The 26,440-nt window shown below is 32.7% G+C and overlaps 1 protein-coding gene across 3 annotated transcripts in view; it reads right to left on the bottom strand.

Moving 5' to 3' along the window:
* The window catches only part of SLC4A10 (solute carrier family 4 member 10), a 173,648-nt gene that overhangs the window by 104,015 nt on the left and 43,193 nt on the right, over positions 1 to 26,440 (bottom strand). For all 3 annotated transcript variants that reach the window (XM_025039563.1, XM_025039564.1, XM_025039565.1), the window contains 2 exons: positions 15,233 to 15,371; positions 6,884 to 7,044 (listed from right to left, as the gene is read on the bottom strand). In XM_025039563.1, the coding sequence (XP_024895331.1) occupies positions 6,884 to 7,044; positions 15,233 to 15,371 (300 nt within the window). The remainder of the gene's footprint in view (positions 1 to 6,883; positions 7,045 to 15,232; positions 15,372 to 26,440) is intronic.

Genomic DNA, 26,440 nt, shown 5'->3' with positions numbered 1-26,440 from the left:
AGTAGAAATTATATGCTTTAAGAAATATAAAGCCTGGTAATACTATGAAGCATATTTTCTGAGGCTAATTTTGCAAGATTGACGAATCTGACAGCTTCAATATATGTAGCCAGTCCAACATTCATTTAGATTAATCCATTTTCAAAGGTAATGCCTTCACTGATATAAGTAGCAGAAATAAGCTCATCTGGGGTAAAATCTTTAACCCCTGAATTTCAATTTCTTTATTTATGAAGTAAAGATAACAATAATAATATTAAGCCCCAAGTTTGTTTTAAGTATCAGAAAGACAGTGTAGAATTATAAAAAAATAGCTTCCTAAACTGCAGTTTCCTAAATTTCAAAATACTATGAAAAGCCCAACTATCTGATTCCTAATTAAAACATAAAGATGTTTGGTGGGGAATCTCACAAAAGATGGGTCCAAGATGGCAGGCAGGAAAACCCTGAACTCACCTCCTCCTATACATACACCTAACATACACCTACATACAGAGGTATTCCTTCTAAAGAAAGCTGGGAGCTGATTGACCAAATTGAGAAGGGTAGGAAAGACAGAGACACGGTGACAATAGGTCATAATGATGAAGTGACCTGCAGTAGGAAGAAATATCACTGAGGTGCCTATACAGACTTGCCTGCCCTGGAGCACAGCAAAAAAGACAGTTTAAAGGACACCTAGACTATATGTGAAGGAAATTCATTTATTAACCCTAGTGTTTGCCAGATGAGCAAGGAACAACTAGAAGTCTCTCTAGGATCAGAGGCACCAATGAGCCATTTTTTACATTCTCCCTCCATCTTGATAGAGTGGATCAGTGTATGGTCCAGATATACAAGCCAGCCTGTCAAGTGTGCCCCAGTGCGCCCCAGGCCTCAAGCCCACACCAGCTCGAGCTGTCTTGCCAAGGCATCTCCAGTGCAGAACGCTCATGGCTCATGCCTACTCTAGCTCCATCTGTCTTGCCAAGATGACCCCAGAACAGCATGTCCTGGGATCCTCAGTCCATGTGCACTCCAACACCAGTCATCCCACTAAGGCAGCCCCAGTGCAGTGCACTCCAGAACCTGCACAATCCATGCCTAATCCAGCTGTCTTGCCAAAGGGATCTGGTGAAGCACACAAAAGGGGAAAAAACATAACTAGAAATAAGAAAACATAGGCAAGAAAATAATCTCACTGGTAAAGTAGATTACCAGTGGATCAGCCACTTAAAAAGCTAGCAAGAAGTTTAAAAGACTAAAGTAGTAAAATCAACTAGAACTACGATAAGTAGTTAGAAAATACACAAAATAAAAAGATGCAAAATACGATGTCAGAAACATAAAACAGGGGGGAGTAAAAATGTAGAGCTTCTAGACTGTGTTTGAATGACTTTCTAGAATATGTTAAATGACTATCACCTTAAAATAGATTGGGGGGTGCATGTGCGTCTGTGTATAGGTGTGTATCTCGACATGTATAAACTTCATGGTAACCTATGACCTACAATAGATATACAAAAAATAAAGAGAAAGGAACATAAACATAACATTAAAGGAAACCATCAAACCACAAGAGCAGAGACCAAGAGAAGAAAAAAAGAACAGACAACTATAAAAACAACCCAAAAAACAATTAATAAAATAGCAAAAAGTATATATGTATTGACATTACTTTTGATGTAAATGGACTAAATGCTCCAATGAAAAGACATAAAGTGGCTGAATGGATAAAAACAAAACAAAACAAAAACCAGACCTATCTAATAATGCTGCCTATAAGAGATTCACTTCAGAACTAAAGTCTACATACAGACTGAAAGTGAAGAGTTGGAAAAGATATTCCATGCAAGGGGAAACAAAAAGAAAATTGGCGTAGCAATAATTCATATGAAATAAAATAGACTTTAAAACAAAGACTGTAACAAAAGACAAAGAAGGGTATTACATTTCTAAATATTTATGCACCCAACATAGGAATACTTAAATATATAAAGTGAATATTAACAGACATAAAGGGAGAAATTGATAATATTACAACAATAATAGGGGACTTTAATAGCCCATTTACATCAATGAATAGATCGTTCAGACAGAAAATCAGTAAGGAAACATTTGACTTAAAGGACACATAGGCACAGATTAATGGATATACAGGAAACATTTCAGCTAAATTGCAGAATACACATTTTTTTAAGCGCACATGGAACATTCTCCAGGATAAATCATATGATAGACTGCAAAACAATAAATTCAAAAAGATTTGAAATAATATCAAGTGTCCTTTTCAACCACATGGTATGAAACTATAAATCAATTACAAGAAGAAAACTGGAAAAAAACAAACACAAACATACGGAGATTAAATAATGTGCTACTAAACAACCAGTGGGTCAATGAAGAAATCAAAGAGAAAGTAAAAAAAAAAATACCTCTGACAAATGAAAGAGGAAACAAAACTTTCCAAAATTTGCAGGATGCAGCAAAAGCAGTTCTAAAAGCAAAGTTCAGAGCAATACATGCCTACTTCCAGACCAAGAAAAATCCCAAATAAACAATTTAATTTTACACCTTAAGGAACTAGACAAAGAACTAACAAAGCCAAAGCTGGTAGAAGAAAGAAAATAATAAAGATCATTCTGGAAATAAAATAGAGACAAAAAAAAAAAAAAATAGAAAAGACAGATGAAACTAAAAGCCAGTTCTTTGAAAAGATAAACAAAAATCAGTACTTTAAAAACTTCCAAAGCAAAAGTCCAGAACCAGACAGCTTCACAGATGAATTTTTCCAAAAATTTTTTTAAAATTAACACCTGTCCTCAAATTATACCAAAAAATTGAAGAGGAAGGAACACTTTCAAACTTACTTTATAAGGCCAGTATTACCCTGATCCCATAATTAAAGACACCACCACAACAACAACAACGAAAATACAGGCTAATATCCCTGATGAATATAGAGGTAAAAATCCTCAACAAAATATTAGCAAATCAAATTCAACAATACATTAAAAGGATCATATGCCATGATCGAGTGGAATTTATTCCAGGGATACAAGGATTGTACATCTGCAAATCAATGTGGTATACCACATTAATGAAATGAAAGATAAAAATCATATGATCATCTTAATACAAAGAAAGCATTTGACAAAATTTAACATCCATTTATGATAAAAATTCCCAACCAAGTTGATATAGAAAGAATGTACCTCAGTATAATAAATGCCATATACGACCAGCACACACTAACATTAAACATTATATTCAACAGTGAAAAGCTGAAGTTTTTCCTCTAAGATCAGGAAGAAGACAAGGAAGTCACTCTGGCCACATCTATTTAGCATAGCATTGGAAGTGCTAACCACAGCAATTAGGCAAGAAAAATAAAGTCAGGAATCAAATGGGAAAAGAAGAAGCAAAACTGTCACTATTTGCAGATGACATAATACCATATATAGAAAACCCTAAACATTCTACGCACATTAAATAAAGCTATAAGAACCAATAAATGCCTATGACTTTACTGAATCCATTTATTGGTTCTAATAGCTTTTTTTTATGAATTAATAGGTTGTATTTCCATACACTAATAAAGAGCTATCACAAAGAGAAATTAAGAAAACAATCCCATTTACAATTGCTTCACAAAGAATAAAATACCTAGGACTAAATTTAATCAAGGAGGTGAAAGACCTATATTCTGAAAACCATAGACATTAATGGAAGAAAATGAAAATGACAATAAATGGAAAGGTATAGCATACTCATAGATTGGAAGAATCGATATTGTTAAAATGTCCATACTACCCAAAACTGTCAGTCTACAGATTCAATGCAATTACCATCAAAATACCAGTGGTGTTTTACACAGAACTAGAACAAAGAATCCTTAAATTAGTATGGAACCACAAAAGACTCCAAATTGTCAAAGCAGTCTTGAGAAAGACAAACAATGCTAAGGTATCACGCTCCCTGATTTCAAACTATACTACAAACCTATAATAATCAAAACAGTATGCTATTGGCATAAAAACAAACACATAGATCAATAGACTAGAATAAAGAGAACCCAGAAATAAACCCACACATATACGGTCAATTAATCTACTGTCAAAGTGATAAGAATATACAATGGAACAAAGACTATCTCTTCAATAAGTGGTATTGGGAAAACTGGACAGCTATACGCAAAAGAATGAAATGGGATCATGATCTTACACCATGTGTAAAAATATATTAAAAATGGATTAAAGATTTGAAGACCTAAAACCATAAAACTCCTGGAAGAAAACATAGGCAACAAGCTCTTTAATATCAGTCTTAGCAATACTTTTTGACCCAGTTTCCTCAGGCAAGGGCAGCAAAAGCAAAAATAAACAAGTGGGATTACATCGAACTAAAAAATTTTTGCACAGCAAAGGAAACCATCAACAAAATGAAAAAGGTAACCTACTGAATGGGAGAAAATGTTTGCAATCATACATCTGATAAGTTAATACCCAAACTTACTTAATATCAAAAAATCAAATAACTCAATTGAAAAATGAGCAGGACTTCAATAGACATTTTTCCAAGCAAGACATACAGATGGCCAACAGGCACTTGAAAAGATGCTCTACGTCATTAATCATCAGGGAAATGCAAATCAAACTGCAATAAGATATCACTTTATACCTGTAGGGATGCTTATTATCAAAAAGACAAAAATAACAAGTGTTGGCGAAGATGTGTAGAAAAGGAACCTTCATACACAGTTAAGAATATAAAATGGTACAGCCACTACGGAAAACAGTATGGAGCTTCCTCAAAAAATTAAAACTAGAACTACCATGTGACCCAGCAATTTTACTTCTGGGTATTTATTTGAAGAAATAAAAACACATACAAAAAAATAATTGGCCCTTTATGTTCATTGCAGCATTATTTATAACAGCTAAATATGGAAGTAATTTAAGTGTCCATCAATACATAAGTGGATAAAGAAGATGTGGTACAAAATGCAGTGGAATATTAATGAGCCATAAAATATGAAATCTTGGCATTTACAACATGGATGGACCTAGAGGGTATTACGCTAAGTGATATCAGCCAGACAGAGAAAGATAAATAATGTATAATTTCACTTATTTGTGGAATCTAAAAACAAAACAAAACAAAACAAATGAACAAACAAATTAAAACAGAAACAGACTCATAATTACAGGAAAAAAAATTGGTGGTTACCAGAGAAGGGGAGGAATTGGGGCAGGTGAAATGGCTAAAAAGGATTAAGAGATACAAATTTCCAGTTATAAAATAAATGTCAGAGGGATGTAATTTACAGCATAGGGCATATAGTTAATAACACTGTAATAACTTTGTATGATAACATATGGTATCGTAGTCTTGATTTAGTGTGACCTATTATTGAAACTTGTGTTCTTCTAAAAAGAATACTATATTTAAATTTATGCAGTCTTTTAGGCTCTAATTATGTATTTTAAAGGGTAACTTCTTTATAGGTGTTATATGAAAGAAGGGGAAGTCTTATTTTTCCTATTTTTTTGTTATATTTTTATTTTTGCTTAATATTGTAAGTCAAGATATCTTTTCACATACTGCGATTTATCATGCCCATCAGCACCAACAACCAAATAATTTTTTTCCATTTTATTTCATTATTATTATTTCTTGACATTCAATATTATTTTATATTAGTTTCAGATCTAAATAAACAAATTTTAAATTAATTGAACTACCATTAACATTTGGACATCTGCTGCAAGCCTACTCTTTTCAAAAAGTAGTTGTAGTTTAACAGAAGGAACATGGATTAAAGTCAGAGTCCCTTCGATGAAACCTGGGCCACAAAAGTTTCAGAATTTCTATATTCTCATTGAAAAATGAGATGATAATTACTTTATGAAGCTGTTCTGAGGATTAAATTAGATACATTATTTTTCTGCTATAATATTCTCTCACTTATATAATCAAAAACACACAGAGTTTTGGTTTTTCTTTTCTTTTTTCCCATTTGCACAATATAATAAAGACATTGAAGTCCCCCTTAAGTCTTTCTACGTAACAAATAATTCCACATCCACATGGAACTACTTTTTTCTTTTTCTTCCAAACTAGGAATTTTTAAAAACTGCTTGAGTCCTTGACTTGGTTTTATTTTTAAAACCTCTATTAACCTTTTCATTTACATTCATTCAAAACTCATTTCTGTGTTTTTGTATTATTTTGTTTTTACTTAAATGTGTTTGTTTTCCAGATCAAAAGATACATAAGTTCTTTGTCTCTATTGCTAGAGTAACAGTAAGACACTTCCTAAATATCACTGCTTGTGTTATATAGTCATAATAGGCTTCCAATAAAAATCATTCCTCCCAGGGGCTTGCCATAGTATTAAATTACAAACCAATCTCAACTGCGTCGCTTGGTGTCCTCTGGTATTCAACAGTTTTAATTCAGTTTAAAATAAATGATCATCCCTTTCTGTTCTTTTTAAACTAACGTTTTCCCCATTTACTAAACTTTTTTCATTTGATCATTTCATGGACTTGAATATTGATAAAATCAATCTGTAGCTTTATGGGTTTCCCCCTCAATTTTCTAGTGGTGACAGTCTAATTAAATAAGATACTGACAAACCATAAATACTGAATGAGTGTCAGGGTATCTAGGTTCTTGTTCTAGACCTGCCACTGAACTAGTGTGACAATATTTCTCTAAGATTCAAATTCTTTTATCTTAAATAAGAGGGTAGAAGAAAATTATTTTTAAGGTCTCGTATGCTGATCATATGAATTTATTTTCCGAAGGTCACGCTTGAATAGAATTATAAAGAAAAGGTAATAACAAAAATCAGCTGCAGCCATAAGAGTGAACTAGGCTAAGGGTGAGGAAGATATACCTGCAATTTCTTCTAAAGTATTGGCATGCATGTCCAGCAACACAGTTCCATTCAGAATACAACTTCTCAACTCAAACAAGCTGTGCAGTGAAAGAGTAGCCACATAGGGCTTGCTCCATCTCTCTCCTCCATCTTCCACATCTTCTTCAAACTTCAACCACCTATACAAATAAATATTATCAGCATATTGAATGTTATATTGTAGATCAATGATTCTTTATCCCAATAATAAAAGATAGAAATAGAAAAATATTCACATTGCTTCTTGGTTTGATGAGTTTTGGAAGTTAAGTAAAAACTAGCTCAAGTCATTCAGTTTATTTCATTTTAATTCCAATTTAACAAGCATTCTTTTGTCATTGAAAGATATGTTGAAAAAACTCATTTATCATTTTTATTAGTTTGTCTAGCTCTGAAAAAAGTATTTTAATATAAATGTTAATCAGCAGTCACCATGAATCTGTTGTGGAACTACAAAAGAGAGTATACTTCATGGAAAAATAATGATAGTTGAAAAAGATGCAAAAGAAAATAAAAGGATACTCATTTTCCTTTAGTAGGAGGTTTCAAAACTGAATAGTTGAGTCTCTTGATAATTTTTCCATTTGATTAGGGAGGCTAATATAACAGAATATATTCTATAGGAAAAATACTTATAGGCTTGTTTGAATAAAATCAAGTGATTGCAGTCACCTCCTGGGGACTGAACATGTGAGAACTGAGTTCGGCTGCCATTGTCTGGGCCTTCCTGCCAGGGATGAAGAATAGGGGAAGAACTTTCATATCATAGTGCTAAATGAATACCACTGACCTGGTGAAATAAACAGCAATATCTGAGATTGTGTCTAAGTAAGATAAATGGTAGTAATAAAGAAAAACAAATGATTTTAATGCCCTGACACAAGTACTAAATCTCTTATTCTTTTAGGGATTTGCCCTCTTATTCCAATAGATGACCAATTTAATTCCACTATTTCTAATAAATTCTAGCATAAATTGCCTTTTCTTCCCCATCACCTACCATTTTTCTCTCCTTTGTCATTTTTGCCCTAACTTCCTCTCTCCATGCAATATCATTCAAATTCTCTATATATTACATTACTATTTTATGCAATCAAATGCTCCAACTTCAACAGAGGACAAATATGTTGCAGTAGGTAGGGAAACAGTGGATCAGCCAAAAATAACTAACTAAATAACTAACTAAAAGGGCTAGTCAGAATGATTAATATGCAGAATTCCAAGAAAGATAAAGAAAGTCGTGTATCTGTCCTCAGTATTCAGGGAGCAGAAAGTTTCGAGAAGTGAAAAGAAAACCAATAGAGAGGAAGAGCTGTCTGTCCCTGACAAAAGTTTAGAGATATGGGAAAATAACTATGCCTATCATAAATTTATAAAACACTTGAAGGTTGAAAAATCTTTTATATTTAACCCCCCGATCATTGACAGTATCTCTTTGGTGCTGGCAATTTTATAAAATATTTTTGTCTACACAGTTCAGAATTTTTCACATTAGTAATTTTTAATGTTTTTCAGTCTCTAAAAGGGCCACAGTATTGTTCATCAACTATAATTAGTTCTCTTTCTTTTCCTAGTAAAGAGTAGGATATCACTATCTAGCTCCCTTCTAACTAGGTGAGGCCATGTGATTATTGACTAGTTCTGGATAATAAATTGTGAGCAGAATTACATGTGTCACTTCCAAACTGGAGTATTTAATTGCCAGAATAAGACATTCTGGAGCTATCTTTTTCCCTGATGTGACCACCAGAAATATTCAAGATGGAGGCTGCTCTACCAGCTGAGGTCTCTAAGTAACAACAAGTAGTAACAAGTTGTGTATGGCCTCCACTAATCCACAATGGATATGTATCATGAGCCATAAAAAAAAATTTGTGATTTTAAGCCACTGAGACTGCAGGATATTTTTTTCTAACGTAATTTAGTCTATCACCATTTTAACTATTCATACCAGCATCAAAATCTTAATTAAAATTAATGTTGAGGGCAAATATGATTTTAATTTAATTTTAATTTAGCGTTTCTTGCCAGATTTCATTATGAATGTCAATATCTCAAAGGATCAACCTCTTGGCAGACATTTTGAGATGGAATAGTATTGTGGAAGTGTCTTGGACTAGTTGGAAATAAAAAAAAAAATCTAGGTTTTGTCCCTATTCTATAGCTAAATTGCCATATGACCAAAAGAGTCTTTCAGTTTCTGTGAGCCACATTTTTCTCATCTGTAAAATGATAAGATAAATTCAATACATTAAAGATTTGTCCAAGATAACCAAACCAATGACTTGTCAAACCAAATTCAACTTTAAATTGTTCTTGTTTTTCTCCAGAGCCTGAGACCAGTCTCCACCACAATACAATTACTTTGGTTGAATTTATGAACTTTATTTTTATTCCATGATTTGATTCAGTAACCACTACCACAATCAAGATACAAAACTGTTCCATCATCATAAAGGAACTCCTTTATATTATACTTTTATATTCTCAGTCTTTACCCTGTTTCTGTCCTCCCATCAATCACTAATCTGTTCTTCACACTATATTGTTGTCATTTTAAGGATGTTATATGAATGGAATCATATAGTTTAAAATGTTTTGAGATTGATATTTTTCACTAAGCATAATGCCCTTGAGATCTTCCGAATTGTTGTATATATCAACTTTGTTACTTTTTATCGCTGAGTAGTATTGCACAGTATGCATGTTGACCAAACTTTGTTTAAACAATTTATATGTTGAAGGATATTTGAATTGTTCACAGGTTGTTGTTATTATTACAAATAAGAATGTTATAAACATTCATGTAGAGGTTTTTGCATGAATTTAAGTTTTAATTTCTCTGGGATAATTATCCACAACTATGATCACTGGGTAATATAGTAAATGCATGTTTACTTTTATAAGAAACCGTCAAACTGTTTTCTAGAGTAGCTACACCGTTTTACAGTCATACCAGCAATGGATGATAGATCCAATGTCTCCACATCCTCACCAGCACTTGCTTTATGACTGCTTTTTATTTTAGCTGTTCTATTAGGTGTGCAGCAATATTTCATAGTGGCTTTATTTTGCATTTCCCTAATGATTAATGATGTTAAACGTCTTTTTATGTGGTCATTTTCTATATGTATTTCCTCTTTGGTCTGTGTTTTTACCATTTTCCGATTGATTTGTTTTCATACTGCTGAACTTCGAGAGTCCCTTATATATTCTATATATAATATTTTTGTCAAATATATGGCTTGCAAATATGTTTTCCCTGTTTGTAGCTTGTTTTTGCATTCTCTAGCAAGATCTCTCATAGCATAAAAGTTTTTAATTTGAGTGCAGTCCAATTTATATTTTCTTTTATGGATTGTGCTTTTGGTAACATGTCTAGCCCCAGATTTTCTCCTAAATTTTCTCTAAAATTTTCATAGCTTTTTGTTTTACATTTAGATTTCTGATTTATTTTAATTTTTTGTCTACACTGTGAGGTTTAGATTGAGATTAAAATCTTTTTTTACCCATGAATGTCTAATTGTCCCAGTACCATTTGTTGAAAAGACAATTCTTCCATTAGTAGCTTTTGCCCTTCGTCAAAACTTAGTTAGCTGTATTTACCTCGGTCTTCTCAGTTCTCTATTCTGTTTCACTGATCTATGTGTCTATTTGAAAAGACATACTAAAAATAAATCCAAAAGGCATACTTCTTCTTTAGAATAATTTCCTTCAAATTGGGGCTTGGTCTTTTAGAAAAGAAGAATGAAAGCTCTGGTATTTTCCAAGCAGTTTGGTAGTTAACATGACTAAATATAAGTTATATGCATAGATGGTTTGATATAGGCACAGGTTTTATGAGCATCACAGGAGGAAGCAAAGATACTTCCCATAAAAAGGAACCTGCAAGTTACAAATATCAAGTTACTAAACATTTCAAGATTCAGTGCTTCATGCCAGCTTCAGAATAATGCCAAAAGCTTTGAGATGTTTAAACGAATATTTTTAAAGACTATATTAAAAATTATATATATACATAAATACATAAGTATATCTCTCCTTTATGTTTTTTTTCATTCCATTTCATACTTCAAAGATAGAAATGAACAGGTCTAGGAACACACCAAATCCTGTTTCAAGACTTGTAGTCACTGAATATACTGTCAGCTGCAAAATGCCTGATTGCAGTTAATGACCGAAAGTGCTGCAATTTATTCTAGTTTTCAAATAAACTCAGCTGACATTTGTTTGAATAGCAAACCAAAGCAAACAAGAGTCTCACAGGCATGAATGAGAAATGATGGACAATGAAAAAAATCAAAATTGCAGGCCGATTGCATGACATTTTCTAAGGAAGAGAGGCAGATTTAAACTCTGAGGAGATTAATTTCATTTCCTTCAGTATGTCTAGATCTGTTTTCATCCATGATTAACACATTGCAATCTCTTTTTACTAAACGCCAACAAACTAATACAGGTGTTTCATGAATTCTTTGAGGATCAAGTTGATACTAATCTCCTCTTTAATACTTATATTAAAAATCTACAAAATAAAATTCTTCTGAAAATTAGAATTAGATGTTTTCCATAGAAATTAACTCTATTCTATTCCCACTAATTCAGTTGCTTTCCTAAGAATTTTTATTCTCTGATTCTATCCATATAGGAGTAAAGTAGTTATTATAACATCCAAAGTTATAGCCTTGAAGAAAGTCATGAATTCTCAAGAAAAAAACATCCTTTTTGCGGCGGGGTAGATTTGGGGATATGGAGGGTAGAGGGAGAACATGATTAGGGTGGGAGCTAGAGAATAACATGTAATTATAAAGTGCCTATTTTAAGAGGAGAGAGAAAATGAAATATACCCAAACCTAGAGGTTACTGATATTTGCTGGTCTTCATCCATATTATCTTCATGCCTCACATTGCACTGAAAAATCTTGATGACTTGAACCTTTACTAATTTTGAATATCAAATGCCTTCACAGCATCAATAAAATCATCTTGAGGTAATAATCCTTTCTACACTACCATGTATATATCAAAAGCCTAACTGCTACCCCCTGCTTTGCCTTTTCTGAGCTCATTTGTGGGAAGCACTTTTAAAGGGCAACCACAGTGAGTCAAGCATGTTGTTTCCACAATTGCACAGCTGTGGTATCTTTGTGTACTTTCTATTAATAACATTATATGTTATTTATAAGCAGGACATTCTAATTGTGTTGATTTTGTTAGGCCTTGTCATATGGCTTCTTTTAGGGTTTTTAAAGTGAACAGCTGGTTTTCGCAAACATTTATTAAATAATTATGATTCAAAAATCTAGCTTTGAAATCTAAAACTTTGCTGAAGTTTTACTTGGCAACAACAGTGGGCATGAATTATTCAATATGTGATATATGACAGGTGCAATGTGCTAATAATATATCCTTTTTATTTCTACTATTAGGGTAAAAAAATATTAATCCCTCTGGAATACGAATGAAAAGAGTGAAGTGCTTCAAATAGTTATGGTAATGATTTATTAGAATTAAATTGCATTTGAAAAATTAGATGGAGTCATGAATTAACTAGAATTAACCTTCTTAAATGAAGTAGGGTCATCAGAACAAAATCACTTTTGCCACTTTAAAACTCACTACATTTCTAAGTCCTTGATAAATATGTTTTGTTCTTCTCTATATTGTGTCTTAGTCAAAATTCATCTACCATCCTCTTCAATGTCTGTTACTATTTGATTGCTCATCAGATGTCTCTCTCAACCTCAGATAGCTACACCATGCACAAGGTTCCAGGAGCATGGCTAAGAACATAGGTCCTATCTAATAATATACAAGAATACTAATAATTAACTGGATCATCTCTTTTATTCTTTATAAATAAACAGCAGTACATTTTGATGGTTTTGGAAAAACTTGTTCAAGTCAGTCCACTAGAATATGATAAAATCCTACCTATTTGACTGTGACAGAATGAAAGACTAGATTCCAGTATTGCTCTGTCACATCCTGGCATTATGAGAGTGGGCAAGTTACAAGGAATTTACTGGTTAGAAGCAATGGATAACTGTTTCATCTTGAAGGTGAAAAATCACCAACCATTTTAAAAATAAGGGAGTTTCTCACACTAAAACACATATTCCAAACTTACTGCTCAGCTCTACTATGTAGGATGAGAGTAAAGAAAGAAATATAAAAGAATTACTTCCAAAAAGTACTTCTCATCATTAGATTAAAGAAATTCAAAGTAGCCAGAGTTGTCTAGTAATCATAACCACCAGATCTCCTTCAAGTCATCCAGGAACACCTACCTTCTTATAACCAGTTCAAGACTGATACCTCTAGCCTTAAACAGGAAGGTTCATATTTTAAATTCCTTATCAACAAGTTATATCAAAAGTTATATCACTAATTTGTAGAGATTATTATACATTGTTTTTATCATCAAATAAAGATGAATACATATGTATTATATTTTAAAAACTCCCAAGTATTAAATTAAAAAAAATTTTTTTTTTACTCCAAACTACTTAGTTTTGATGCAGATGAGAGAAAAATATAAGGTAGAAGGTTCTTAACCTTAAAACTGACCAAGTTATATAAATCTATTTCAAATTTAATTTTATATTTAAAATATTATAAAGAAATCATCATAAGGAAATTGATTAATTTATGTAAATTTTTTATTAAAAAAGACAATTCACACAGAATAACATACCACCAATTTCAGATACTAAAAAAAGAAAATAAAGAAATTAATGAATGATCTTACATAAACAGGGAAAGGAAATGAGCAGTTAGTTCACAGGAATAAAATAAAAACATATAAAAAGAAAAAACAAGATGTTCAGTTTCACGAATAATTAAATGCAAATTAAAAGAGTGAGATTTATTTTTTATCTATAAAATTAGCAAAAAATTTTTAAAGTTTTATGACAGTGTGGCAAGAGTTTGGGGGAAATAAGCACTCTCATACAATGTTAATGGAAGTATAAATTACCAAAATATTTTACAAAGACAATTTTTCAATACCTTTTAAAGTAAAAAAAAAAAGTCTGCTCGCTTTGATACATAAGTTCCACTGTGAGAAATTCACCCTACATAAGCATCTACAAAACAATGCTAAATATATATGTAAATGATGACTGCAACAATGATTAAAGGAAAAAGTAAAAATTAAACAACCTAAATCCCTATCAAGACTGGCTAAATAAAGTTCATCCATATAATTAAATGTAATGCAGTCATAAAAAAGAGGTCAACTGATACTTACAATATGGAAAGTGGTCCAAATATATTATCAAGTGATACCAGGAAGCTATTTTGATTCCCTCTCCTTCGCCCTTGTGATTTAAATCCTTACTACTTGAAATGTACTCAAACCAAAAATACTGGTGTGACATAACCTGTAAGATTGTTAGAACCTAACACTATGTCTGAGGCCCATTGAACCTACATTTCAGCAAGATTCCATGTGATTCATATCTACATTAAAATTTGGGAGACAGAGGGTAGTTGATAATCCTAGGTGTGCCCACAGTTTCTTGTGTACTCTTGTATCACAGCATTCATTCTAGACCATTACAACTTTGTTTACTTGTATAAATCCTGAATTAGGCTGTGAGATTGTTAAAGGCAAGTTTTAAGATTTTTGTTGTTATTGTTCTATACCCTTTATACCTGGCACATAATAGTTACCTCATAAATGTTTATTATATATATTTATTATATAAATAAGCAAATGAACAAGAATAAATAAAAAGTAAATGCAAATTTCAGGTTTTTTACCTTTTCATAGCAATTAATCAACTATGTGGCAATATAGAAATATTGATTACAAATGACTGAAAAAAATAATTTTTAAAAAGTTATTTTGGAAAACCACTATGTTTAAATGTATACATATCCTAGAAATGCATTACAAAATATTTTTATCCTCACCAAATAGTACATAAATCCAGGACTATACCTAAAGCCTCTTGCAATGTTTGCCCTTTCTTTTAAAAAGCCCCACACTCAAATTATCAAATAATATCACTAGTTTGGGCACAAGCCAGCAATTAAAAAAATCGAAATAAATTACTTTTAGATTTCTATTGTTTTCCCGACAACACACAAATTATGCTACTGCTTATCTTTAAGACTGCAGCTGCTGCTGGCTCTGCGTCACTATTTACTATAATTACTGCCTTCAGATTTCATTCTGACCCATATCCTATTATAGGATATGCCCAGGCCAGATGAGCAATTTCAGAAATCAGCAGCACTTATGGATGTTTGCAAAATCGAGGCATTAGAAACCTGTTTTTCTAATAGCATGAAAATTCACCCTTCAACAAAAATCCTCACCTGGCTGTTTCTCGCCACTCAGCATCCTCACCTTCACGCCAGCAAATCTCATCCAGTTCTGTGAAAAGGTCATGAGGAATGTGTTCCTCATCATCATCCTCAATTCCAAGAATAAACTGTACCCGCTGTGATGGGGTGTCTGTGGAAAATCAGAGACGTGAACATGCATTACCACTTCAAGCTTAAAATGTCCTGGTCACCACCTTCAAACTTAAAATGTCCTGGTCACCACCTTCATCACCACTCCAAACTCACACCTCCCCTGCCCCCACTGCAACGCTCATCTAGAGTAAACATGGGAAATTAAAAATAAATTTGGCATCACATTCTAGCATAATTTGGGAGCATAAATATGTAAAATTTAAATATATAATGTGTAGATATTATCAAAAATATAATCAAATGTGATGATTATTTGGATTATTTATAACAGTCATGGAAACTACTATTTCTCTCTCACACACATGCACACATTTCTCATCAGATATGCTGCATTTAATGGTAATATTCAGAAGAGTAGACTATTTTAAAATTCACTTATACTAAAACTATGCTGAATATAATTCATCAAAGAACTCCCTTGAGATGCTTCTTTGTAGTCACACCCTTGTCCCCCTACAAACTCCTGGCAACCACTGATCTGGTCAACACCGCTCATAGTTCTTCCTTTTCCAGAATGTCATATAAATGAAAAAATATGGTATGAAAAAATATAACCTTTTGAGACTGTCATTATTCACTTAGCATAATGCCTTTGAGATTTTGAGGTTTATCTGCATTACTGAGTGTAGCAGTATCGCCTTCTTTTTATTGCTGAGTAATAGTCCATTGTAGAAATCTTCCACAGTTTGCTGATCCATTTATTCATCTGTCGAAGGATATTTAGCTTGTTTCCAGTTTGGGGCAATTATGAATAGAACTGCTTTAAGTATTTTTGTATAGGTTTTTCTGTTGAACATAAGTTTTTATTTCTCCAAAGTAAATACTTAGGAGTAGGATTGCTGGGTTTAAAGCGTATGTTCAGCTTTACAAGACACTGCCAAACTGCCAGTGTCTGTATTCTTTTGTATTTGCAGTAGCAGTGTATGAGAGAGTTAATAGTTGCTCCACATCTTCATCAGCACTTGGTATTATCAATTGTTCCTTAGCCAGTCTATGCAGCGCTATCTCACTACAGTGTTTGTTTACATTTCTCTGATAGCTATTGTTGACAATTTTTCATGTGTTTATTTGTCATCCATATGTCATCTTTGGTGAAGTGTCTGTTGAAATATTTTGCCCATTTTTAATTGGGTTGGTTGTTTCTTTACAGTTGAGTTTAGAGAGTTCTTTATATGTTCTGGATAAAAGTCTTTGTTGAATATGTGGTTTGCAAATATTTTCTTTCCTCCTTGTCTATAGCTTGTCCTCACATTTTTTAAGTGTCTTTTATTAAGCAGAAATTTTAAGTTTTGATCATTCCAATTTATCAATTGATCATTATCATTTTTGGTATCAAGTTTAAGAACTCTTCGCCTAAAGCTCACCTGGATTTTCTCTTGTTTTCTTTTAAAAGCTTTATAGATTTATATTTTACAATAAGAGTTATGGTCCATTCAGTTCAAGGTGTTTGTTTGGGAAGTCACCTCTTTCATAATGGACAGTAAGTCTCTCTGATCTTTGCTCCACAGGGAGACATTTTCTTTATTATACTAGACAGTAAACGAAACTTCCCTTAGCTCCAGAGAGAGACACTACGTTTATCTTTCAAGTCTGCTCACTAACTAACATCCTTGAAAAGAAAGGCAAAAAGATAGTCAGTGCCTCTGCTCACAAGATATGTAGGAATATAAGAGATCCTCATGGCCATGCTGATCACGCTTCAGAAAATATCTTTGAATTCTTTCTTGTTAAATTGAAACGGTTCTTTGCAAATCTTTCTACCTCTAAATATTCTCAACTTTATTAGCCCGTTCTTCGATTTACAATTTGAGGATTAATGAAAAAAATCCCCAGGGATTTTTTATTATCTTTTCATTATCTTTTTCATTTATAATTTTAAAAGATTATGTGATTGTTTCCCTAGAGATCGTTACTAGGTTGCTAAATACGAGATCAAAATCCAAAATCCATTCTATTCCTATACTGTAATGAAAATTGCTAGAAAATCTAGTAGGAAAAAATTCCATTTCCTTTAGAAGCAAAGATATAAGAATATCTAAGAATAAATCCAACAAAATTAAATAATACATTTGTGATGAAAATTATAACATTTTATTAAGTGATATAAAAGTAGATTTAAATAAATGAATAAATATAAGTTAATAAGAAGTCTCAACCGTGGAAAACTATCTTATAGATGCAATGTTATCCCACTAAAACATCTGGTATTTTCAAATATTTTTAAAACAAAATTCAATAACAAGCATATAGTGATTATAAAATCTATAATAGTACATATTTTATTTGTGAAAATAAACTAATCAGTTATTTAAAGGATTAGATTTTAACTAAGTCACAACTGAGAGGATTTCAGAAGTTGAAGATGAAAATATACACATAATATACTGTGTCATACTTTCTATAAATTTAAATATTTGTGGTGGGGCCCTAGCCCCTGCCTACCTTGTTAGCCTTACATTCTGCCATTCTTTCCCTTGTTATTCCATTCTGGGTACATTTGCCCTCTTTCAGATTTTTAAAAATACCATGATCTTCCCCACTTCAGGTCACTGTGCATACTGCTTCTTCTAGTTCACCTATGTATCTTTCAGTGTCTACTTCAGTATAATATAACACTTCAGCAAGCCTGCCTAACCAGCCTTTCAAAACACACACATAAACAAATATGTAAGCACATTCATATGCAAACATTTAAGTCAGGCACCTGTTATCTTAATTCATAACACTCTACAGTTCTCTTTGTCATATTTATCTCAATTATAAGTTGAAATTTACTGTGAAATAAATTAATGTATTTTAAATAGAAAATATTTCTACATTCCAGAATCAGTCTCCTAGAAAGAGACAGGACAAAGTCTCCAGAGTGAAAATTATGTATGCAAAATTACTTTTCAAAATATAAAGCACTATATAAATATTACTAATGATGATTGGTGCTAATGTTACTGGCAGTGATGACAGTTACAGTGATAACAGAGGCCTGTCAAAATAGAGAGATCTAGAATTTTAAGCAGAAAAGAATGAGAAAATAATAGTGCTATTAATTAAAAGAGAGGTGTCAGGATGAGCAACCAATACTGTAGGTTGAGCGCTCAAAAGATAACATTTAGATATGCTGAGTTTGAAGTGATTTCGAGACAAATATGCAAATGATCATAAGGCAGTTGGAGATTTGGTTCAAGGAAAAACAGGATCAGAGGTAGAGACATGGATGGCATTTAACTAGAGAAGTCATATGATTACAATGGATAAGGACTAAAAATTGAACAATAGAGAGAGAAGAAGACTCGACATCGAAGGAAATAATCAAGTTTAAGATTTGGGAGGAGGAAGAGAAGCTAAAAGAATCAGAAGAAGAATAGAAATGAAAAAGGATTCTTACAATAAACAAGCATTTAAGGAGCACAGAAAAAATCTCTGCCTATTTAGAGCTTACAGTTGATGGAGAGAGCAGAGCAATGGGCCCAGGTAGTAAGGATTTCAAAATGAACAAGTCAATAATGTCAGATGCTGTAGAATCAATGATGAGAACTAAGTAAGAACAACAGGATTTGGCTAGCCTGATGTTCAATAGCCCTAGAATTCCAAAGAATATGTATTATTTTACAATCAGAAATAAACAAATAAGCTACTTCCATTTGGAATACTGACCATATTTTCAACAATGGTTAGTTAAAAAAATAAAATTTAAATAGTTATACTATCTGAGAAAAGCCACTAATAGAATCATAATTGTAAATAAGCAAGTTCCTTAGCAGACTTTCATTTTTTCGTTATTAGCTGTGTTACTCATATTGCTTTAATTGCTCACATACTAATTAACTAGGGTCTTAAGTACATTTTTTTCTAATGATCAGTGAAAATACTCTGCTTTCTACAGGCCCTGTTGAAAAGTTTGCTATTTTTTAGGCTCTTTCTGGAGAACAGTCAACAAATTTGTCGAGAAATGTATTTCTTACCACATAACAAGTACAATAGCAAAAGTGAATTGGGAAATTTCCATTTTACATATGTGATCTTACTGTCATGTAGAACACAAGCCTCATGCACTATGACTTTTAGCTCAAGGGAACAGATTCACAAAGTGTTTACCATTATGTGTTTCTGAATACAAATACTTTTTTTCCTCTTTATCTCTGTTACACTTCAGGTAAATTAATATTCAGGAAATCTAGCTTATGAAATTATGAAATGATAACAAGTTTAGTGATTCTGTTTCAAGTTCATGTCTCCAGTCTCTTTGTGGTGCAATAATATCTTCCATCTTCAATTAATTTTAAAATTTTGCTCATATTATTTAAATGGCATATAAAATCTGTTCATCTGAATTCCTATATTTTAATTCATTTTTGTAACTGAAATAATATATTTATAATTAATGCAAAGTGGTTAATTTTGTTATAGGTAACGGATTGATAAAATGAACACTTTGGCTGAAACACCAAGAACAATAGGTATTTTTTCCCAAGAGAGTGTAAGACTTCATGCAGAATTTACAAACGATGTTCCTGAAACCTAGTTATCAAACTCTGACTTTTCGCCCACACAGTTATAAAAGGGTAATGAGTTGAAAACAGTGTATACTTTCTGGAGAGGATTTTATCAGAGAAAGTTGTGAGTGCCAAGTCTCCTTACTCCCCAAAAGGAGGGGATTAGGGGTATCTGACTCTTCCTCAAGCCAAGTGAGTGGAGCTTGAGGGGCATCAGAAGAGCTTGATGTGTCCCATGCAATAGACTGGAGTATGATCCCTGCCTGAAAAACAGAAAACCTGCCTAACTGCTGATGGTGAAGTTGCTGTTTTGAATAACACACACTCCCAATATTTATCAAGGCAATGAATATGTGTGTGTTTTCTGTGAATCATATATGGGCCACACATGACAGAAAGAGAGAGAGAGATGAGACAGAATATGGAATATGGATTTGGTTTTTTATGCAAACATGCATCTAATGTAAACTTTTTATTGTATTTTACTTTTTAATAACAGTTGACTTACAATATTATATTAGTTTCAGGTGTACAGCATAATGATTAGACATTTATATAATTTCCAAAGTGATTTCCCCCAGTTCATTTAATACCTATACTATACATGGTTATTACAATATTATTAACTCCATTTCCTATGCTATACTTCGCATCCTCATGACTATTTTGTAACTGCCAATTTGTACTTCTTCATCCCTTCACCTATTTCACCAGCCCCCAAACCCCCTTCCATCTGGCAATCAGCAGTTTGTTTTCTGTATCTATGAGTCTGTTTTCATTTTGTTTGGTTGGTTTATTTTGTTCATTATATTTCACATATAAGTGAGATTATATGGTATTTGCCATTTTATGTTGGACTTATTTCACTTGACATAATACCCTCTAGGTCCATTCATGTCGTTGCAAATGGTAAGATTTCATTTTTTTATGGCCGAGTAATATTCCATTGTGTATATGTTCCACTTTTCCTTTATCCAATCATCTACTGATGAGCACTTAGGTTGTTTCCATTTCTTGGGTGTTGTAAATAGAGCTGCAGTGAACATAGGGATGCATATATCTTTTCGAACTAATGTTTTGGATTTCTTCGGATAAATACCCAGAAGTGCAATTGCTGGGTGATGAAGTAGCTCTATTTTTAATTTTTTGAAGACCCTCCAGACTGTTTTCCATAGTGGCTGTATCAGTTTGCAATCAATGTGGGTTTATTTTAGCTCCTGTCCAAGAGGCTGCCATAGAGCATTGACAAGACTTCAGCAGATACCATCTATCAGTATAGCTGAATGTCTAGGGCAGCGGTCTCCAATCTTTTTGGCACCAGGGACCAGTGCTCCTATAAGAATCTAATGCCTGATGATCTGGAGCTGAGGAGGTGAAGTTAGCACTGGGGAGTGGCTGCAAATACAGATGAAGCTTCACTGGCTCACCGGCTGCTCACCTAGTGCTGTGCAGCCAGTTTCTGTCAGGCCAAGGACAAGTACCAGTCCACAACCTGCAGGTAGGGGACCCCTGGCCTAGGAAATAAGTAAGAATAAGTAATAAAGCAGGAGAGAGTTCAGGTGAGAGACCCTCCAGGAGAGAATGAGTAAATTTAAGCATAGAGAATATAACATCAGTTTGCAATAATACCAGTTAAGTAAGAACTTTCCTGACCCACTCCACTTAGTTCTTTTCATTTCTTGTGCTCCAAATCTGAAGGAATCAAAAACTAGAGTTAGGCACATCTGGAAGAAGGACTAATTGAAGATAAAAGAAAAAAATAAAGGAACTGCATCCTCTTCCCTCAATTGTAGCATGCCTGTGCAAAAGAAGGGAGGAAAAGCCTTATGGTTAAAGTAAGTTCAAAGTTTTCACTATTCCATGAAACTAAATATTTTAATTACTGATGAGAGGACTTTAGGTTACCTAAGAGTGACCAGAAAAGCTGGGGAACTGCCCACAGTTTTTATTCAGGAGCAGAACAACAATTAGATCCACTGAATAAATACAAAAAAAATAGTACAAGACAGAAATAGAGTTATTTTATGATTAAATCCTACAAGTAGTGTTCATTCAATGTAACAGTCATAAGAATCTTACAAATGACTCATATTCATAAATGAGTCATTGACCTTTAAGCTATGTTTTATTAAAATAGTAGTTGACTATGATACAATTATACAAAGAGAGAAAAAAGATTTTTAATTTATTAATATCTTCTGTGGGGCAGGCATCTTCATTCACTATCTCTTCTATATCTCACAATAACTTATTAAAAATGGCACTGGTATTAATCAGTCTTAAAATGCAATGCAAATTAATGAAGGAGTTTATAAAATAGGGCATACATGCTCATGAATAGGAAGACTCAATATTGTCGAGATGTCAGTTCCTTCCACGTTGATTTTTATAGATTCAATGTAATCCCAACCAAAATCCCAGCAAGTTATTTTATGAACATCAACAAACTGATTCCAAAGTTTATCTGGAGAAGCAAAAGACCCAGAATAGCTAACATCATATTGAAGGAGAAGAACAAATTTGGAGGACTGACAGAATCCAACATCAGACTTAATAAAGACTACAGTAATAAAGACGGTGTGGTATTGGTGAAAGAACAAAGAGTCCAATAGAACAGAATAGAGAGCCCAGAAATTGACCCACATAAATACAGTCAACTGATCTTTGACAAGGGAGCAAAGGCAATGAAGCAAAGATGGTCTCTTTAACAAACGATGCTGGAACAACTATACATACATCTATAAAAACACAAATTTAGACATAGGCCTTACATCCTTTGCCAAAATTTAGTCAAAATGGATCATCAACCAAAATGTAAAACACAAATCTATGAAACTCCTGGGAGATAACATAGGAGAAAACTTAGATGACCCTAGGTATGGTGGTACATTTTTAGATACAACACTAATGACATTATATATGAAAGAAAGAATTGATAAGCTGGAATTCATTAAAATTAAAAACTTCTGCACTGTGAAAGACATTGTCAAGAGAATGAGAAAAGAAGACACAGATCAGGAGAAAATATTTGCAAAAGACATATCTGATAAGAGCCTGTCATCCAAAACATACAAAGAACTCTTAACATTCAACAATATGAAAATAAACAACCCATTTTAAAAAATGGGCCAAAGACCTTAACAGACACCTCACCAAAGAAGATATACATTTGGTAATTAAGCATATAAAAAGATTTACGCATCATATGTTATTAGGGAAATGCAAGTAGAACAACAATAAAATACCATTACATACCCATGAAAATTGCCAAAACCCAGAGCACTGACCACACCAAATGCTGGCAAGGACATGAAGCAACAGGAACTCTCACACATCGCTGATGGGAATTCAAAAATGGTACAACCACTTTTGGAAGATCACTTAGTGGTTTCTTATAACAGTAAACATCCTTTCCCATATGATCCAGCCAATCATACTCCTTTTTTTACCCAAAAGAGTTGGAAACTTATGTCCACACAAAAATCTGTACACAGATGTTTGTAGCAGCTTTTTTCATAAGCAGCCAAACTTGGAAGCAACCAAGATGTCCTTCAGTAAGTGAACGTATAAACTATGGTACATCCAAACAATGAAATATGATTCACGCTAAAAGGAAATGAACTATCAAGCCATAAAAAGACTTTTTTAGGAAACTAAAGTGTACATTACTAAATGAAAGAAGTCAATCTGAAAAGGCTACATAGTGTGTTATTCCAACTACATGACATTCTGGAAAAGGCAAAACTATGGAGAGAGTGAAAAGATCAGTATTTGCATGGGAAGAGGAAAATTGGCTGAAAACAGAGGCTTTTATAGGGCACCGAAAAATATTCTGTATGATATTATAATTATGGCTATATATCATTATACATTTGTCCAAACCCACAGAATTACAACATTAAGAGGCCCGAAGGTAAACTATGGGCTTTGAGTGCTTATGATGTGTCCATGTAGGCTCATCTCTGGTAAAAAATGTACTATTCTGGTAAGTGATGTTGATAATGGGAGAGGCTATACATGTGTGGGGGTAGGGGTACATGGGAAATCTCTGCACTTTCCTCTCAATTTTGTTATAAATATATAACTGCTCTAAAAAATAGTCTTAAAAAATAGGACATCCCAGTTTTTAAATGTTAATTGTTCCCACCAATTTGCAGCACTGTATTTTATACATGATTATATACATTTAAGAAATTATAAGAAAGAAGAAAAAGAAACTACATTTATATAGCATATTTGCTATGGGCATTAGTAAGGTATTTCTTTTCAGAATGTTAATAATATGAGATTTGGTTTCATTACCAAATATTTTAAGAAAATTGTCAAACTAAATTTTACAGCAAAACGAAGAAGAATTAAATCAATAGCCAAGTCTCATGCTTCACTACCTCTTCAAAAAAAAATGCTAATTTTCTGGATGAGATATGAATGTTTATTTTGAAATGAGACATGAATTATTATAAACATTGGATGTACCTAAGAAAATCACCAGTGCTACATAGACATTGCTGATTTGATTGATCTGAAATAAGAACCTGGTCCCATCTTTTTCCTAAAATTATACTATCTGGGAGATAGCTATCTAATATCTACTAAACTTGATCATTTGATCATAGTCAAATGAAATACTTCTAATTAGTCTGTTGCCTTTGTGGCTGTTCTGGACAAAAAAAAATCAATACTTTGTGTTGCCACACATGTACACAAAAGCATAAACTGTGATTTTAGAGTTACCCTAAGAAATCAATTAAATCTTTCCATTATACCTACCCAGTGTGAGCAGACATAGCTATTTTGTGTTACATGATAACCTGTTCTAACTACTCGCTCTCTTGTCAGCATCCACATCCCAGAGCAGCCATGCCTCAACAAGTGTATTATGTTCCTCATGCTTTTGAAACATTTTCTCTTACCATTGTTTTCTGTGACTTTTTTTTCAGTTTACTCTGCATCAGTAATCTGAGTATCTATAATAACTACTATGCATTCATTCCAAAAGACTCAATTGCTCTGTGCATAAACTTTGCATATAAGACTTATTAGTGTTTCATAAAGCATGAGGATCATTCGCCACACACCTTTAAAATACCAATCATAAAATAAACACAAGGAAATAAGACCCTTACAGTTATAAATAAAAAGGACTTGAAAGTCTGAGGTAAGGTATCAGGTATTTAAAAGACTTCTCTAAGACACAATAATAATAGTAATAGTATAGGAAATCATGATTTATTAAAGTAGAACTATCTGTTCAAGGACAAGCAGTATTTTATTTGAGTTCAAGGGAACATATGGCTCCCTGTATCTGGTTTTTCATTCTTTAAAGTAGAATTGATTTTATAAGTATTATGTTATACTTACAAAAGTCTTTTCATGATCATCCTACCAACATACTTTTAACATCTTAAAGAGGGACTCAGATTATCTTTCAATACAGCAAATGCTTAAAGTATGTTATTTGATGACTATTTTTTCATGTCTATGCACCTTTAAATTGTATAACAAAGCATATAAATCCCATACTACAAAAATCAGAATTTTCTAATCATAAATATATCTCCTATATTGATAGATATTTTATCTATTTTTAAGAAAGTAACTAACAACACAGAGCATTGTAATACAAACTGTAGCCAAGAATATGGTAGGTCAAAAAAAGGGTCTGTTTCTATATTAACCAAAACATATAATGGAAATAAATAATAGTGTAGAGATAGTTACACTAGAAAATAAGCATCTTGCCTCTTAGCAGCCTCTTCTGGAATCTGTAGACACATCAAAAGACACCATAAGACAGTGAAAAGATAAGTTACAAATATGAGAAGATATTTAAAAAATGTAAAGGCAACAAAAGACTTATATCCATAATATACAAAGAATGCCTACGAATCAATAAGAAAAAAAATCAAGTAAAAAGAACCAAAACAAACAAAAAAAACAAGTAGAAAACTTGGATAGGTACTATCCAAATGGCCAAAAAACACATGCAAAGCTGCTCAACCTCATTAGTAATCAAGCAATGTAAATTAAAACGATGACATGCCATTACACACCTTACTGGAATGGGTGATGTTAAAAGAATGAAATTGCCAAATGTTGAGAAGAATGTAAAACAAAATACTTTCCTGGAAAGAGCATGAATATCTGGTACCCCGCTTTGGAAAATTGTTTGGCATTACCTACTGAAATTCAAAATATGCATACCTTATAATTCAGCAGTAAATAATTTCTAGGTATGAGAAATGCATATGTATACTGAGAGACAGATACAAAAATGTTCATAGCAATATTATTCACACTAGCTTCAAAATGTAAATAATCCAAAGGTCCATCAATAGTAGAATGCATGTTATATACAAGCAAATGATTACCATACAATAATGAAAAATGAATAAACTGAAGCTACAGCCAAAAACATTGTTGAATCTCACTAACACAATATTGAACAACAAAGCAAGACACAAACAAATATCTCCTGTACTATTTCATTTATACTAATTTCAAAAACGGGCAAAACACCCAGCATATGACCCACTAGACATCCTTTTGGAAAGCA

The sequence above is a fragment of the Pteropus alecto genome, unplaced genomic scaffold, assembly GCF_000325575.1.
Source record: "Pteropus alecto unplaced genomic scaffold, ASM32557v1 scaffold3, whole genome shotgun sequence".
Lineage (NCBI taxonomy): Eukaryota > Metazoa > Chordata > Mammalia > Chiroptera > Pteropodidae > Pteropus > Pteropus alecto.
This window is presented reverse-complemented; position numbering and strand designations above follow the sequence as displayed.